The sequence below is a fragment of the Ranitomeya variabilis genome, chromosome 8 (genome assembly GCF_051348905.1).
Source record: "Ranitomeya variabilis isolate aRanVar5 chromosome 8, aRanVar5.hap1, whole genome shotgun sequence".
Classification (NCBI taxonomy): Eukaryota; Metazoa; Chordata; class Amphibia; order Anura; family Dendrobatidae; genus Ranitomeya; species Ranitomeya variabilis.
In genome coordinates this window covers 183,684,514-183,700,644 of record NC_135239.1, presented here as the reverse complement: position 1 = coordinate 183,700,644, position 16,131 = coordinate 183,684,514, and the positions used below count along the sequence as shown (strand labels likewise).

Here is a 16,131-nt window from a genome sequence, read left to right as displayed (position 1 = left end):
CCAAACCATCTTGATTTGGTTCAGGTCTGGTGACTGTGGAGGCCAGGTCATCTGGCGTAGCACCCAATCACTCTCCTTCTTGGTCAAATAGCCCTTACACAGCCTGGAGGTGTGTTTGGGGTCATTGTCCTGTTGAAAAATAAATGATGGTCCAACTAAACGCAAACCGGATGGAATAGCATGCCGCTGCAAGATGCTGTGGTAGCCATGCTGGTTCAGTGTGCCTTCAATTTTTAATAAATCCCCAACTGTCAACAGCAAAGCACCATCACACCTCCTCCTCCATGCTTCACGGTGGGAACCAGGCATGTAGAGTCCATCCGTTCACCTTTTCTGCGTCGCACAAAGACAAGGTGGTTGGAACCAAAGATCTCAAATTTGGACTCATCAGACCAAAGCACAGATTTCCACTGGTCTAATGTCCATTCCTTGTGTTCTTTAGCCCAAACAAGTCTCTTCTGCTTGTTGCCTGTCCTTAGCAGTGGTTTCCTAGCAGCTATTTTACCATGAAGGCCTGCTGCACAAAGTCTCCTCTTAACAGTTGTTGTGTAGATGTCTGCTGCTAGAACTCTGTGTGGCATTGACCTGGTCTCTAATCTGGGCTGCTGTTAACCTGCGATTTCTGAGGCTGGGACTTGGATAAACTTATCCTCAGAAGCAGAGGTGACTCTTGGTCTTCCTTTCCTGGGGTGGTCCTCATGTGAGCCAGTTTCTTTGTAGCGCTTGATGGTTTTTGCCAGTGCACTTGGGGACACTTTCAAAGTTTTCCTGATTTTTCTGACTGACCTTCATTTCTTAAAGTAATGATGGCCACTCGTTTTTCTTTACTTAGCTGCTTTTTTCTTGAAATAATACAAATTCTAACAGTCTATTCAGTAGGACTATCAGCTGTGTATCCACCAGACTTCTGCACAACACAACTGATGGTCCCAACCCCATTTTAGGCAAGAAATCCCACTTATTAAACCTGACAGGGCACACCTGTGAAGTGAAAACCATTCCCGGTGACTACCTCTTGAAGCTCATCAAGAGAATGCCAAGAGTGTGCAAAGCAGTCATCAAAGCAAAGGGTGGCTACTTTGAAGAACCAAGAATATAATACATATTTTCAGTTGTTTAACACTTTTCTGTTAAGTATATAATTCCACATGTGTTAATTCATAGTTGTGATGCCTTCAGTATGAATGTACAATTTTCATAGTCATGAAAATACAGAAAAATCTCTAAATGAGAAGGTGTATCCAAACTTTTGGTCTGTACTGTGTGTGTGTGTATACAGTGCCTACAAGTAGTATTCAACCCCCTGCAGATTTAGCAGGTTTAATAAGATGCAAATAAGTTAGAGCCTTCAAACTTCAAACAAGAGCAGGATTTATTAACAGATGCATAAATCTTACAAACCAAAAAGTTTTGTTGCTCAGTTAAATTTTTATAAATTTTAAACATAAAAGTGTGGGTCAATTATTATTCAACCCCTAGGTTTAATATTTTGTGGAATAACCTTTGTTTGCAATTACAGCTAATAATCGTCTTTTATAAGACCTGATCAGGCCGGCACAGGTCTCTGGAGTTATCTTGGCCCACTCCTCCATGCAGATCTTCTCCAAGTTATCTAGGTTCTTTGGGTGTCTCATGTGGACTTTAATCTTGAGCTCCTTCCACAAGTTTTCAATTGGGTTAAGGTCAGGAGACTGACTAGGCCACTGCAACACCTTGATTTTTTGCCTCTTGAACCAGGCCTTGGTTTTCTTGGCTGTGTGCTTTGGGTCGTTGTCTTGTTGGAAGATGAAATGACGACCCATCTTAAGATCCTTGATGGAGGAGCGGAGGTTCTTGGCCAAAATCTCCAGGTAGGCCGTGCTATCCATCTTCCCATGGATGCGGACCAGATGGCCAGGCCCCTTGGCTGAGAAACAGCCCCACAGCATGATGCTGCCACCACCATGCTTGACTGTAGGGATGGTATTCTTGGGGTCGTATGCAGTGCCATCCAGTCTCCAAACGTCACGTGTGTGGTTGGCACCAAAGATCTCGATCTTGGTCTCATCAGACCAGAGAACCTTGAACCAGTCAGTCTCAGAGTCCTCCAAGTGATCATGAGCAAACTGTAGACGAGCCTTGACATGACACTTTGAAAGTAAAGGTACCTTACGGGCTCGTCTGGAACGGAGACCATTGCGGTGGAGTACGTTACTTATGGTATTGACTGAAACCAATGTCCCCACTTCCATGAGATCTTCCCGGAGCTCCTTCCTTGTTGTCCTTGGGTTAGCCTTGACTCTTCGGACAAGCCTGGCCTCGGCACGGGAGGAAACTTTCAAAGGCTGTCCAGGCCGTGGAAGGCTAACAGTAGTTCCATAAGCCTTCCACTTCCAGATGATGCTCCCAACAGTGGAGACAGGTAGGCCCAACTCCTTGGAAAGGGTTTTGTACCCCTTGCCAGCCTTGTGACCCTCCACGATCTTGTCTCTGATGGCCTTGGAATGCTCCTTTGTCTTTCCCATGTTGACCATGTTTGAGTGCTGTTCACAAGTTTGGGGAGGGTCTTAAATAGTCAGAAAAGGCTGGAAAAAGAGATAATTAATCCAAACATGTGAAGCTCATTGTTCTTTGTGCCTGAACTACTTCTTAATACTTTAGGGGAACCAAACAGAATTCTGGTGGGTTGAGGGGTTGAATAATAAATGACCCTCTGAAAAGACTTTTCCCAATTTAAAAAAAAAATAAACAAAGAAATAACATTCTTTTTTGCTGCAGTGCATTTCACACTTCCAGGCTGATCTACAGTCCAAATGTCACAATGCCAAGTTAATTCCAAATGTGTAAACCTGCTAAATCTGCAGGGGGTTGAATACTACTTGTAGGCACTGTATATATATATGTGTGTGTGTGTGTATGTATGTATATATATATATATATATATATATATATATATATATATATATATATATATATATATATATATATATATATATATACACACTCACTGGCCACTTTATTAGGTACACCTGTCCAACTTCTTGTTAACACTTAATTTCTAATCAGCCAATCACATGGCGGCAACTCAGTGCATTTAGGCATGTAGACATGGTCAAGACAATCTCCTGCAGTTCAAACTGAGCATCAGTATGGGGAAGAAAGGTGATTTGAGTGCCTTTGAACGTGGCATGGTTGTTGGTGCCAGAAGGGCTGGTCTGAGTATTTCAGAAACTGCTGATCTACTGGGATTTTCACGCACAACCATCTCTAGGGTTTACAGAGAATGGTCCGAAAAAGAAAAAAAATCCAGTGAGCGGCAGTTCTGTGGGCGGAAATGCCTTGTTGATGCCAGAGGTCAGAGGAGAATGGGCAGACTGGTTCGAGCTGATAGAAAGGCAACAGTGACTCAAATCGCCACCCGTTACAACCAAGGTAGGCCTAAGAGCATCTCTGAACGCACAGTGCGTCGAACTTTGAGGCAGATGGACTACAGCAGCAGAAGACCACACCGGGTACCACTCCTTTCAGCTAAGAACAGGAAACTGAGGCTACAATTTGCACAAGCTCATCGAAATTGGACAGTAGAAGATTGGAAAAACGTTGCTTGGTCTGATGAGTCTCGATTTCTGCTGCGACATTCGGATGGTAGGGTCAGAATTTGGCGTAAACAACATGAAATCTTTGGGATGTGGTGGAACGGGAGATTCGCATCAGGGATGTGCAGCCGACAAATCTGCGGCAACTGTGTGATGCCATCATGTCAATATGGACCAAAATCTCTGAGGAATGCTTCCAGCACCTTGTTGAATCTATGCCACGAAGAATTGAGGCAGTTCTGAAGGCAAAAGGGGTCCAACCCGTTACTAGCATGGTGTACCTAATAAAGTGGCCGGTGAGTGTATATAGCCTATTTTAAACATTTTTAACACTAGTGATAAGGAACAATAATACACCACTGTGTATCATAGTAAGCAACAGCGCACAGGTTGCATAAAAATACAAGAATCATGTTCAACATAATGACGTGAAAATGGTAAAAATAGAAATTAACAACGATGCTGGAAGCCATTCATACAGTTATCTACACATACTCAATAACACACTTCGACCCACAAACATAATAGAATGAGAAACTTCAGAACCCCTATTTGCCAGTTGCTCAAAGCACCTACATGCAGAAAAAATCTGTTTGCCCCTTGTTAAAGAATAACAATTATACTCCCCTCCGGTGCCAGTGATTTTGGCACTGGTTCTCCCTGGGATCGCGTGACATTGTCATGTTATCCCTGCGGCCAATCAGCGGTGGTCTCACAATCATGTGATCCCTGCGACCAATCAGCGGTGGTGAGAGTCGCATGATCCCCTGGAGAGCCAATGCCAACACCCCTGGAATGGCACCAGAGGTGAGTATAGGTGTTATTATTTTTCAAAAGGGAAACATACGAATTCAGAAGATGTTGTCTGAGTAGTGTACAACCCCTTTAAGCCACTGAGACAGGGTAGGGGTGTTGGGAGACTTCCAAGCCATTATCACAATTTTTCAAGCACAAATGTGCACAAATCTTTAAAAAAGAATTCTCTTCTGTGCATTTAACAATGGTGTTTAATACAGCAAGCAAACAAAGGACCAAAACAGGAGGATCCTATTACAGGGACCACACAGGAGAATGGTACCTTGTTCAGAAAGCACCAAATTACTGAATGCACCAAAGGCACGAGCCCTTACTAGATATAACAAATTTAATATGATGGATTAATGTCTGTTGAATCGTGGAGTCTCCAGCACTAATCATTGAATTGAAAAAAAATGATCTGTTAAATCCACCCAGTCATCATCGGAGATATCCAGAATTGCGTCCTTCCACTTCTGGTGTGCCTGTAGCTTCTCTGCTTGGAGCAGGGCCAACAATCTGTAAGGCCACGTTCATACATTCAGTATTTGGTCAGTATTTTACCTCAGTATTTGTAAGCCAAAACCAGGAGTGGGAGAAAAATACAGAAGTGGTGACTTGTTTCTATTACACTTTTCCTCAGATTTTTCCACTCCTGGCTGTGGCTTACAAATACTGAGGTTAAAAACTGACCAAATACTGTACCCGTGAACGGGGCATAAATGAGAGTATATCAGTATCAACAAATCTGAGGCACAAAGCAGGGACTTGAGAGAAGATTATTCTTACTGGACCTCCAAAGAATCGAATTCTTCCCGGATGACGTGCCTAAGTTGTAAACATTGGAAGAAGGAGGATTTCGGCCTATGATATTAGTCTTGCATTTTTTGGGAAGAGGCAAACCTAGATTGACTGGGATACAATTGATTAAGATATTTCATTCCAAATGGGTTCCAAGAAGACATGCCATCAGTTATACAAGAGTTGAAGCTTTTGGTCAATCTATAGTGGAGTTTTAGGGGATGTTGAAGCTGACCCACTGCTCAATTTGAAATAGACTGATTTCCAGGCCATTGTCTCAACGTAAAATAAAAAAATCTTTATTGCAACTTCATTAAAATATGTGATGTAGATATACAGAAAAGTATATTATTTTGATAGGGTTTTTTTTTAGATCTACATCACCTTTTAATGAATTTGCATATAGTTTTTTCATTTTTATCTTGTGCTGGATCGGACAAACTTTTTGTTATGACTTTATTCACAATGTACTATCTGACTAATATGTGTGAACACTTTCCTCGAAGGGTCACAAGAGGCGACTGGGGCAGGTAATGTCATGTCTACTACTCCCGGGATGCATGCATCATCGGCAGGAATTGTTCACCTGTTACGTTAGAATGGGGAAAGTAAGGGTGCGCTCCCACCCTTTAAATACCATTTTGTTTTTTTGGGAATACCTAAATAGATTTATATATTTTATCTATATGCGGTATATAGTTTACAGTTCTGTTTTTTTGTTTTTTTTTTGTTACAACTCTCCAAATCCATGGCATAGACATAGATGGGAACTGTGCCTACAGCATCACTTAGGGTTGGTGACCACTTCATTTATGCAGTCATCCACACCCGGACACCAGCACTAGAAAACTCTGATCACAGATGTTTAATCACGTAAATGCCAGTCTGCACTGGTCCCCTACATCCATCTAAATGGTTAAACCAAAGACTACCCCATTGGCACCCTCACAATGAGATCATGGAGAAGGGGAGGGTAACAAAGGTTACGACCGGCCATAGCCCACTCTCCCACCTCGTCTATAAAAAAAACAAACCAAGCAATGCTTATAAACCCCAAAGTAGGCTTAAAAACACAGCTCCTAGTACAGGTGATGAAGGTGCAAGTAGACTTCCTAGATGGCCCAGTTATAATGGGGAAACTTCACATTGTTCTTAGGATCTTTACCAAGAAAAAGTCCCTGGGTTTGATAGGCTACAATTTGAGGTTTATGCTAAATATAAGGGATATTTTCAGAAAAGTTTTTGGATCTGGAACTTCTCATAGGACGTGGAGTATTCCCAGATTTAGTGATGCAAGCATTAATCTTAAAAACTGAGAAGGATCTAACCTGGATGGACTCTTAGGGTATGTTTACACTAGGCCTTTTTCCTGTGTTTTTCTGACCAACACCTCTTAATAAAAAAAAAAATGGCAGACAAATTGCTCACCAAACACTCAAAAGAATCTTTCCATTAATTTCTATAGAAAAATGGCTTGCTGTTCTTATGTTTAGGTTTTTGAGCATGTCTTAAGTACCTCAGGCTTTCGAAAACGCCTGGATGGAGAAAGTAAGTTGGATATCACTTCTTTTGAAGCATCTCCTGTCGGAAAACATTCCAAAATTGGCCTCGCTCTATTAAAAAGCTGCAAAAAAAAAAAAAAAAATTGAGAAAAAAAAACACAGCAAAAATACTTGTAAAACGCTTAAAAACTGCTGCAGGAAACACAGACTACTTCCAAAAATGCCCCTTATGAAGGAGAATTTGTGACGGGTTTCCGTGGTTCTTGATGGTTAGAAAAAAAATTGAACAAATATCAGATTACCTTGCAAAAATCTTAGAACTGAGATTTAACCTTAGGGAAAATTTTGTAAGTCTTTCTAAGCCTACAGTTGACATCTTCTGAAAAGAGTAGCCGTGGCATTCAGAGCTGTCTAGACCTGTTTTTGAAGCCTGGAGTGGAGTATTTTTTGTAAGACACAATGGGGAGGATAGGGTTTGGGAATGTATTTATAGATTGGGTTAAAATCTGCAATCAACCTTTGTCTCGATGACTTATCAATAATCAGGTCTTCACTGCACAGTGCCAGGGTTGTCTTCTTCATGCTGTTTGATGGCGTGTTGGAATATAGAGCAGAGGAAGCTGAAGAGTTTGAGGTCTAGTTTTGTGGGAAAAGACCAATGGCAGACAATACAAATTACACTGAATACATTTATTGATGTAAGGCATCTACCTAAAAGGGTTGCTCCACTACTTTTCTATTGATGACCTATAGTGGAGATAGGTTATCAATATCCGATCAGTGGGGGTCCAACACCTAGCACCCCCACTGATCAGCGGTTCTTGGTGCCTTACGTATATTAGCAGTTGAGGAGCTGAAGAGAACAGATCCATCAACTGTGTAGTGTTTGCCGCCGGGTACTGTGGTTCCTTCCCAACTTGAATAGGACTGAATCTGCAGCACCGAGCAGTGGCCATCACAAAGCACTTAGAGTTGAAGAGCGCAGCTCCGTCGACTAACATCTGCACGGCCCTGAGAACAGCTGATCAGTGGAGGTGCCGGGTGTCTGACCCCCACCTATTTAATATTGATCCATAGTATACTTCATTAGTATAATGACTGTGGGGCAACCCTTTAATCAGGAGATATCTCCTGTGGTTTTATTAATTTTTACCAAATTCCCGCAGTTTTTCAAGCTATATGGACCATGCTATGGTATTCTGGACAGACCTGGTGGAGGAAGCTCAGACCATTGCTTTGTGGTGCAACCAGACCACGCATTTTGATAAAGTGATTACAATTCCTGAACTTTTGTCAAACTTTTACATTTTTTCGTAATTTTTTTATTTTTGGGTGAAATTATCATTATTATAATCCATAATCCATTCACTGATGATCTTCAGAATCGGCACTTCGTGAAAAATTAGGCATCTTCTGATAATCTCTCCTTTTAAATAATTTAGCATTTCGAAAGAAGTTTAAGGCTACAAAAATGATCACTTACGTAAATTTTAGCCAATTTCTTCTTCCGTTACCTGGATGGAGTGCCTTGTCTGCTGCTGACCATTTTTTGTATGCGATGCTTTACAATGGCTGCACAGGGGCTGGCTGCACAGATGGTTTTGTCTTATTGCATTCTTTATGTTGTGACTTGCTGTTTTGTGTTTTGCCTGCCTCTCCTCTGCCCTACAAAAATAAAAATGCATACAATCCGTCTTATCTTCCCAACCTGTTGCCTATTTAGTTGTGCCTAACCGTCTGCCTTGTACTGTTTTTTTGCCTTGTAGGGTCCACTCTGAAACGGCTATGTCTAGGCAAAGATCACAGCAGTAGTAACTATTCGGCTTTTATTTTTCTTGTTTCTTGGCATCATCCTTCATAGCATGGAAACTTTTTATTCTTGTTGCTAGCTTGTTCACTTACTGCAGGGGAAAAGGTTTTTTTTTTTTCCTGAGCTTTGTGCCATAGACTTTAAATCAGGTATTTCTCGGATAATCCACGCACCCCCGCTGTGCACTCTGGTGTGATTATCTGCATGCTGTGCCCACATTTTGTTTGCACTCTTCTTGTTATGCCCTGTGATCAGTTTCTTGAACATATTGTTGGGTTGCTGTATTCTCATTCAGGTTGAACTGAGCATTTTCATAGTTGCTATTTCTTTTTATTTTGAACTGAGGATTTTCATAGTTGCTATTTCTTTTTATTTTGAACTGAGCATTTTCATAGCTGCTATTTCTTTTTATTTCGAACTGAGCATTTTCATAGTTGCTATTTCTTTTTATTTCGAACTGAGCATTTTCTTAGTTGCTATTTCTTTTTATTTCGAACTGAGCATTTTCATAGTTGCTGTTTCTTTTTATTTCGAACTGAGCATTTTCATAGTTGCTAGTTCTTTTTATTTCGAACTGAGCATTTTCATAGTTGCTAGTTCTTTTTATTTCGAACTGAGCATTTTCATAGTTGCTATTTCTTTTTATTTCGAACTGAGCATTTTCATAGTTGCTATTTCTTTTTATTTCGAACTGAGCATTTTCATAGTTTCTATTTTTTCATTCCTATGGGAAACTAAAAATACGGTAGAATTAAAAAATTACATATAATATAATATTGGGCTAAACCACAACACTTAGAATCTATGGCTTTGTCTATGTTTTTGATAGACTAAGTATAACCTAAAGACAATTCCAGATTTCTTTGGTTACACCTAGATTTGCCACTTATACCTACCATCCAATGAATGTTTTGTTTGGCAGTATAAAAATGGTGGTTCATTCTTCAGGTTACAATGAACCAGCCAGTGCCATCTTTTGGAACTGTAGGCCTTATAAATAAAGCAGAGCCATGTAAACTGATCCTGTACGGCAGCACATGGAAGTTATGCTGTTCCATAGTACGGGGCACCATGGATCCTACCTACTAGAGGTGGGACATTCTGTACATACGTCATCATTACTCGTTGGTCGTATGTTAGTACGTAATCCATCTCTACTAGTGGCATGTTACAGAGCCTTGGGCTGGTTTTACACTTGCCGTGTTGTTTCGGCCCGTTTTTTGCGGCCCCAATGCATTTCTATGGGGCCGCAAAAATTCATCAGAGCGCCGTGAAAAAATATCGAGCTTGCCCGATATATTTCACGGCTTACGGACACAGGCCCCATTGAAAATCGATGGGGCCGCAAAAACAACGGAAGCTTGTTTCTGCGGTGCACCGTGAAGACCGTATTTGCGGACCGCCGGGTCTTTTTTTTTCAAGACTTTTTCCCTAGTATTCGAAACCAGAAAAACAGCGATCCGCAAGATTTTTGCAGCCCGTTTTTGCGGCAGACCACGAAAATTACAGCAACACGGCTCGCAAAAAACACGGCAAGTGTAAAAGAAGCCTTAAAGAGGGAGGCTGTTGGCACAATATGACCAACAAAGAACAGGTGCTTAGTGCACCCTTGGTGTGACCAAACTGTTTAGTGTACCTCCCACCTACTTGTTTTCCATCTATCTCCACCATTGTGATTTCTACCAGCCAGAGCTGTCAATCAAGGAAGAGGAGTGTGGTGATGGATGGAAAACAAGTATATGGAAAGGTGCACTTATCTGCTTAGTCACGGGTGCACTGAGCTCCTGTTCTTGGTTTGAACAGTCATCCTGTGGTGACCGACTCCCGTCCATATGGCCATGTGCATGAGCCCTCAATGGCGACAATTACCATGGCCTTATATAAGTAAGCGCTCACCTTATTTATTTCCCCATAGTAACTGTTTTTTTTTCTTATTTCTTTTTATGATACTGTCTGTTCATTAATAATGCCAGAATGGTTTTTGGGCCTTGGTATGCATAGGGCAGCAGATGTTCATACCCCTATAGTATCTTCCAGTTGTAGATTTGGAGTCGTAACCGAATGAGAATACACATAACTGAACAGAAATGGTGAAGGGAATCTGTCACCAGATTTTTGCTATGTAATCTGAGATCAGCGTGAGTCCTAATTCCAGCGATGTGTCACTTATTGGGCTGCTTGCTGCAGTTTTGATAAACTAACTGTTATCTGCTGAATATCTAGCAGTTCTCCAAATTTTGAGCCTTACGTAACCCCACCCACATTACTGATTGACAGCTTTCTGCCTATGCACAGTGTTCACAGAAAACTGCCAATCAATGGTGGGGGTTAGGATTATAACGCTCATGAATATGAATAACTATATGGCAGCAGGTTTGCTAGTCTTACAGTGATGATAATCTGCTGATAAAGCACTGATTTTTATCAAAACTACAGCAAGTGGTCCAATATGTGACACATCACTGGAATCAGCGTCTCTACCCCTACATCATGCTGCTCTCTGATTACATAGCAAAAACCCGCTGACGGATTCCCTTTTAAAAGGAACCTTGTAAGAAGACTGTAGTGATTGAGTCTTTCTGAATTTGTCCAGGATCCTCCACGAGCAGCCTCGCTGTGGGCCCCGAGCAGACGTCCGGCCCAGCTGTGACCACCCCACAGATCCAAGCTCAGTCTAACAATAGTAACAACAAAAAAGGGACGTTCACCGAGGACCTTCACAAGCTCGTGGATGAGTGGGCAAGCAAAACTGTAGGAGCAGCACAATTTAAACCATCCTTAAATCAACTGAAGCAGTACCAGCAACGGCTGGACCTCGAGCACAAGCCCATATCCAGCACTGATGACTTACCCTCAGTAAGTTACTTTTCTGATATTAACACTTTTCCAAGCTATTTTATACTCAAAAGGTCCCTTTTTAATGAAGTCTTTGGGGTTAACGGAGAGTGACAAGCCAAGCCTGGCATATCAGAGTAAGGAGACTTATTGGCCATGCATGCTCCTCTTGGAAATGAAATATGCAATTTGTCTCTTCAGAGAGGAAGAGGATTAGAGCTCTAGCACCACCTATCTGAAGCATCATTTTTTTTTCCCCCCGGGACTGATCTTTCATTCTCAATATTCTCAATTCTAGGGTAACATATGTATTCAGTGAATGCAGACTTTCCCATTCCTGAGATAGGCGATGACTGTTGGTGCTTATAAAGTTCTATGGGAAGGGAGGGGAAGGAGCTAGAGGTAAACAGATATTCTACTGTGAGTTCTCATATGACGACAGATACACTTAAAGGGGCTATGTTAACATGGAGTTTTTTTGTGGATCCTCTAAAAAAAAATCCTCCTCAAAAAATGGTTCATAAACGTTTGGAAAACTGTTCCAATTCATTTCTACGGTATTCTATGGTATGGTAATCGACACTTGCTATTCATATGAAGAGTTTTTGAGACTTTTTTTTTTCGTGAAAAGGTGTTGGATGGAAGAAAAAGTGACTTCTTTGAAGCAGATCCTGAAGCAAACCTCTCCAAAGTAGATACTGCCTAATCAGAAGACTACAAAGAATTTCAGGGGAAAAAAAATCTTTTCCAAAACCAGTTTTTTTTTGGGGGGGGGAAAAACTTTTCCCCCTAAAACTACCCCCAAAAAGAAGGATCCTGAAGCGGTTTCAGTTTTAAAAATGTATTGTTTTTCAACTCCTCAAAAAAAACCTCTTTGTCCCTGATTCATCATGGTGTTTACCCCAGAAATCTGGAGTAAAACCATTTGAAAAGTCTCCACGTTTTTTTGCGTAGTGTGAGATTGTGAAAAAAAAAATTGTGATTTTATTTTGCATTTTCATAAATGATTTGGCCAACTCTACCAAAATGGGCAGGGTGGGTGGTTGTGGGTTTGATGACACCCGCTCATCTATTTTAATGAAGAGCCGTGGCGAGCATGAAGACGAACGGCGGTGCGCCCAACTTTTACGATGCTCTCTATTCATTAAGAAGCATATGACGGCAACACCCCCCCTCATCAAGACTGGCACAAGCGATGCTGGTCTTGATGAATTTGTGTCCATGTGCACATAGCTTGAGAATATATCCTAAAAGGACCTCATTTACCGTGGTGTAGCAGGGAGACCCATGGATGGAACTTTCTCATCTGAATTTTTCTTGAATATCATTGTGCAGTGAAATATAGGATGGAAAATGTATTAACATTACTGATGAGCGAACATGCTGGGATAAGGCGTTATTTGGTCCTAACCGAGTGTGCTCGAATACCATGTTCTGGTCCCCGCGGCTGCATGTCTCGTGAGCACATTCGATCATCTCTAATTAAATTCTAAGGTGTTACCTCTATTATAGTTCTTTAATCATGAAATATTCCTACTCTCTCCTCAGGAAAGTCAAGGTATATCAGAAAAAACAAGAAATTCCAAAACTCCGCTGACTTGTCCTGCCCCCATGGGACTGATGTCCTCCTCCATTCCAGCAGCGCTATCCGGAGCATCGCAGTCTGGTATATTACCACCTTACATGATGCCCCTGTATCAGTATGCAGGAGTTTTCCAGGCACCGATTTATGGAGTGCAGTGGGCTGGAGCTGCGATGCCCACCATGGCAGGAAGCCAGCTGATTACTCAGTCCGCCAGCATGCAAATATTCCCAGTGCCCTTGCCACAACCTACCATTAAGCAGTCTCATTCCAACATGAGGATCACGTAGCTGTAAGGCCTTCCTTTGTAGGAAAAATCCATATTCTAATTGTCTGAGCCTGCCCACGCCTAGTGTGTCCTCATGTCCCGCCCCAGCGGAGCTGGGCAAAGTTGTATGATTAGTAGCCGCCCTCTTCAGCACCAAAAGATGGAAGAAGAGTAGGGTACGAGTACAAGTCCTGGCCAAACCCACAGCTACCTACACACAACCATACAATCACTGTGAAGGTCATTCGCGTAGGTTCTCAAAACCCTTACTGCTTGGTCTACTTCTCTGTGTCATAATTTTACACATTCTGAATTGTATAGTACTTGAACAAAAAATTAAGGGAGGTTTAGTGCCTTGAGTAATTTCCAGTTTACCTGGGAAACCCTGTGTGTCTAAAGAAAAAAAAAAACGGAAAGAACAAAGCTGGCAACCTTCTTTTTTTTCCATTTCATCCACTGTTTCAGTTAACACCATTTTTTATATCAGACCTTCACACCATACATACAGCACTTTTTTTTTTTTTCCTTTTCGCCTTAACTGTGTAAGATGGAGGTTGTATTTTTTTATATATATATGTATATCGGTCCACTTTTCCCAACTTCATAAATTTAAAATATATATAGATTTTTATTTTTAATTTAAACCTGTAAAAAGCATAGATGAATACTAACTTTTGTTTTATTTTATCCTACAAAATGAATAAATTACTTGACACCTACAAAAATAAAAATTGATTCCAGGTACAAACAGAGCTACATTTGTTATCGGAAGGATGCATCTGATATCATCATTTTTATGTATTATTTTGGGGTATTTTTATTTTTCACATGCTTTTTATTTATTTTTTTATGGGTGGGGAGCAAATTCTCAAGGTTTGGTGAATAAAATATAATTTCAATGCATGAATCCGTCCATCCATTTTTTTTTCTATAATTATTTTGTGACCCAAGTTGCTGTTCAGATGAACACAATTGATTAACTTACTGGAACTCAAAAATGAATATGCTTCATATTATTGGCTAATTGAGGCTACTAGTGTCTAGAATTAACTCCGAGATCGGTCTTTGTAGTGCAATACCTTATTACCAATGACTTTCTACAGCAACTGCCTACTAGAGTGGAATAAAATGATTTATAGAACATCGGTCCAGCAGCCACGGCTGTAGTCTATGGCTGCCGGACTGGACCTCCTCCTTCCTGCTGGTATTCCGACACCTCTTCTGATTGGTAAGCCCAACATGACATCATGCATGCATTGTAGCACAATGATGATGTCACGCCCAACCTGCCAATAAGAACAGGAGCCATTGATCCCAGTCGGTAAGGGGAAGTTCAAAGAAATCTAGCCTGACTGTCCGGACTACCCATGGTTGCTCGTCTAAGGTCCTGTGAACCATTTTGCTCAACGTTGATGCCTACTTGTCTGAGTTTGACTTCCACTATTATATCACCCAAAAAAAACCTTGCAAATTTGCCCAACAATTTTTTTTTATATATTTTTTTTTTTGTAACCGTTATTAACTTTGCACTTTATTCATTGCACATGCCCACAATCTTCTCAGTATTGGCACCCATTAAGCTGCTGCTTCTTTTTTGACCCCCTTTTGGTATTGCTATTGCGTTATGTTCTTTCCATATGTACAAGTAGAGAATTTTACTTTATTTTTCAAAGCAAAACGAATGCAGTCTTTGATCTTTTTGGTAATGCACATCACTGTTCCGTACTATTCACTTTTCACTATAAATACTTTAAGTTTTAGAAGATTGAGATCCATATTTACCAAGGTCACTATGTTTTTACTTTTTGAGTCTAGGCCACTTGGAAAAAAAATCTCCGAGATCTATTTGTCTGGCGTTAATAAGGTCCCTTTCGTTTTGATTTTTCTTTTTCTATTTTTTTTTTTTTGTCTTCTTCAGATTCACACCATATGGCATCAGCAATACTTAATTAAACAGATCCTCTACAGTTGCTCTAGTGAATAATCTATATTTATGCAGCTTACATTGATTAGCTATGAGAACTAATGTTAGGTCTAGCCTTGAAGATGAACCCTTCGTTCTGTTTTAAGATGGGGCAAGGGTGGCTGTTGACACCAGTACTACTTTAGTTTCACCAGGAAAGTTCTGTGTAGACTAGGAATGTACTTGGTGGATCTCCTACCGGTTGTTGTACACAACTTCTTGGTATCACTGCAACCTACCGGTTGTTGTACATGACTTCTTGGTATCACTGCGACCTGCTCATGCATTGTGAGTGGTTGATCCTCGAATCCTTACACAGGTAGTCAGACAGGATAACCGGATACATTTCTCCTTCGTGATATTTTGGATTCTCCACCGAAGGCCTTGAAGCCTCATTCAGTCAAGCTGTGAAATGTATCTCCTCAAGTCTTCAAACCATTGTAAATGTCTCCATTTTGTTGGTAATCCCTGACTGTAAACTCATCAATTCTGTTGGAATTGAATTTTATATGGTCCATTCTGCAGGGCGAAAACTCTTTTAAGATATCGAGAGATTTCTGTTCTCTTCGACATCTTGAATTCGTTTTTAGATTCATGTCCGTGCTTCGTGAGCAAACATGGGAACTATGTACTGCACTCTATTCCCTATGCTTGCACTGAATCTTACCTTCCAAGTCGCTCTTGCCTGAATAATTGTATAAACTGCCCTCCCCTCCTGTATGCTGACACAGTCAGTGGCACCAATGCCTCAATATTGTATAATAATATAAAATAAACATTTTGTGCTTGAAAACATTCCGAATCTGTCAACGTGTTTTCTTTTGTCCAACTTACCGTAGTCCTCAACCGAACAATCTGTCTGTTTGGCAACCATAACTCAGAAGCACAAAGTCAGAGTGTGATCATCGTTCAGATTTTTGATTATCATGTTCAAAAATTTTTTATAACAGCATATATAGAGTTAGAATTCTGCCTTGTGGTCTTACTGAAAGCCCAGCTA

The 16,131-nt window shown here is 40.9% G+C and overlaps 1 protein-coding gene across 12 annotated transcripts in view; it reads left to right on the top strand.

The window, feature by feature from the left end:
* WNK2 (WNK lysine deficient protein kinase 2) overlaps nucleotides 1-15,929 on the top strand; it is a 193,768-nt gene extending 177,839 nt beyond the window's left edge. For 10 of the 12 annotated variants that reach the window (XM_077278253.1, XM_077278255.1, XM_077278264.1 and 7 more), the window contains 3 exons: nucleotides 8,440-8,484; nucleotides 11,077-11,339; nucleotides 12,867-15,929. In XM_077278253.1, the coding sequence (XP_077134368.1) occupies nucleotides 8,440-8,484; nucleotides 11,077-11,339; nucleotides 12,867-13,190 (632 nt within the window). In that variant the 3' untranslated portion in view covers nucleotides 13,191-15,929. The remainder of the gene's footprint in view (nucleotides 1-8,439; nucleotides 8,485-11,076; nucleotides 11,340-12,866) is intronic. The other 2 variants (XM_077278262.1, XM_077278260.1) reach the window with 1 other exon arrangement.
* The last annotated feature ends 202 nt before the right edge of the window (nucleotides 15,930-16,131 follow it).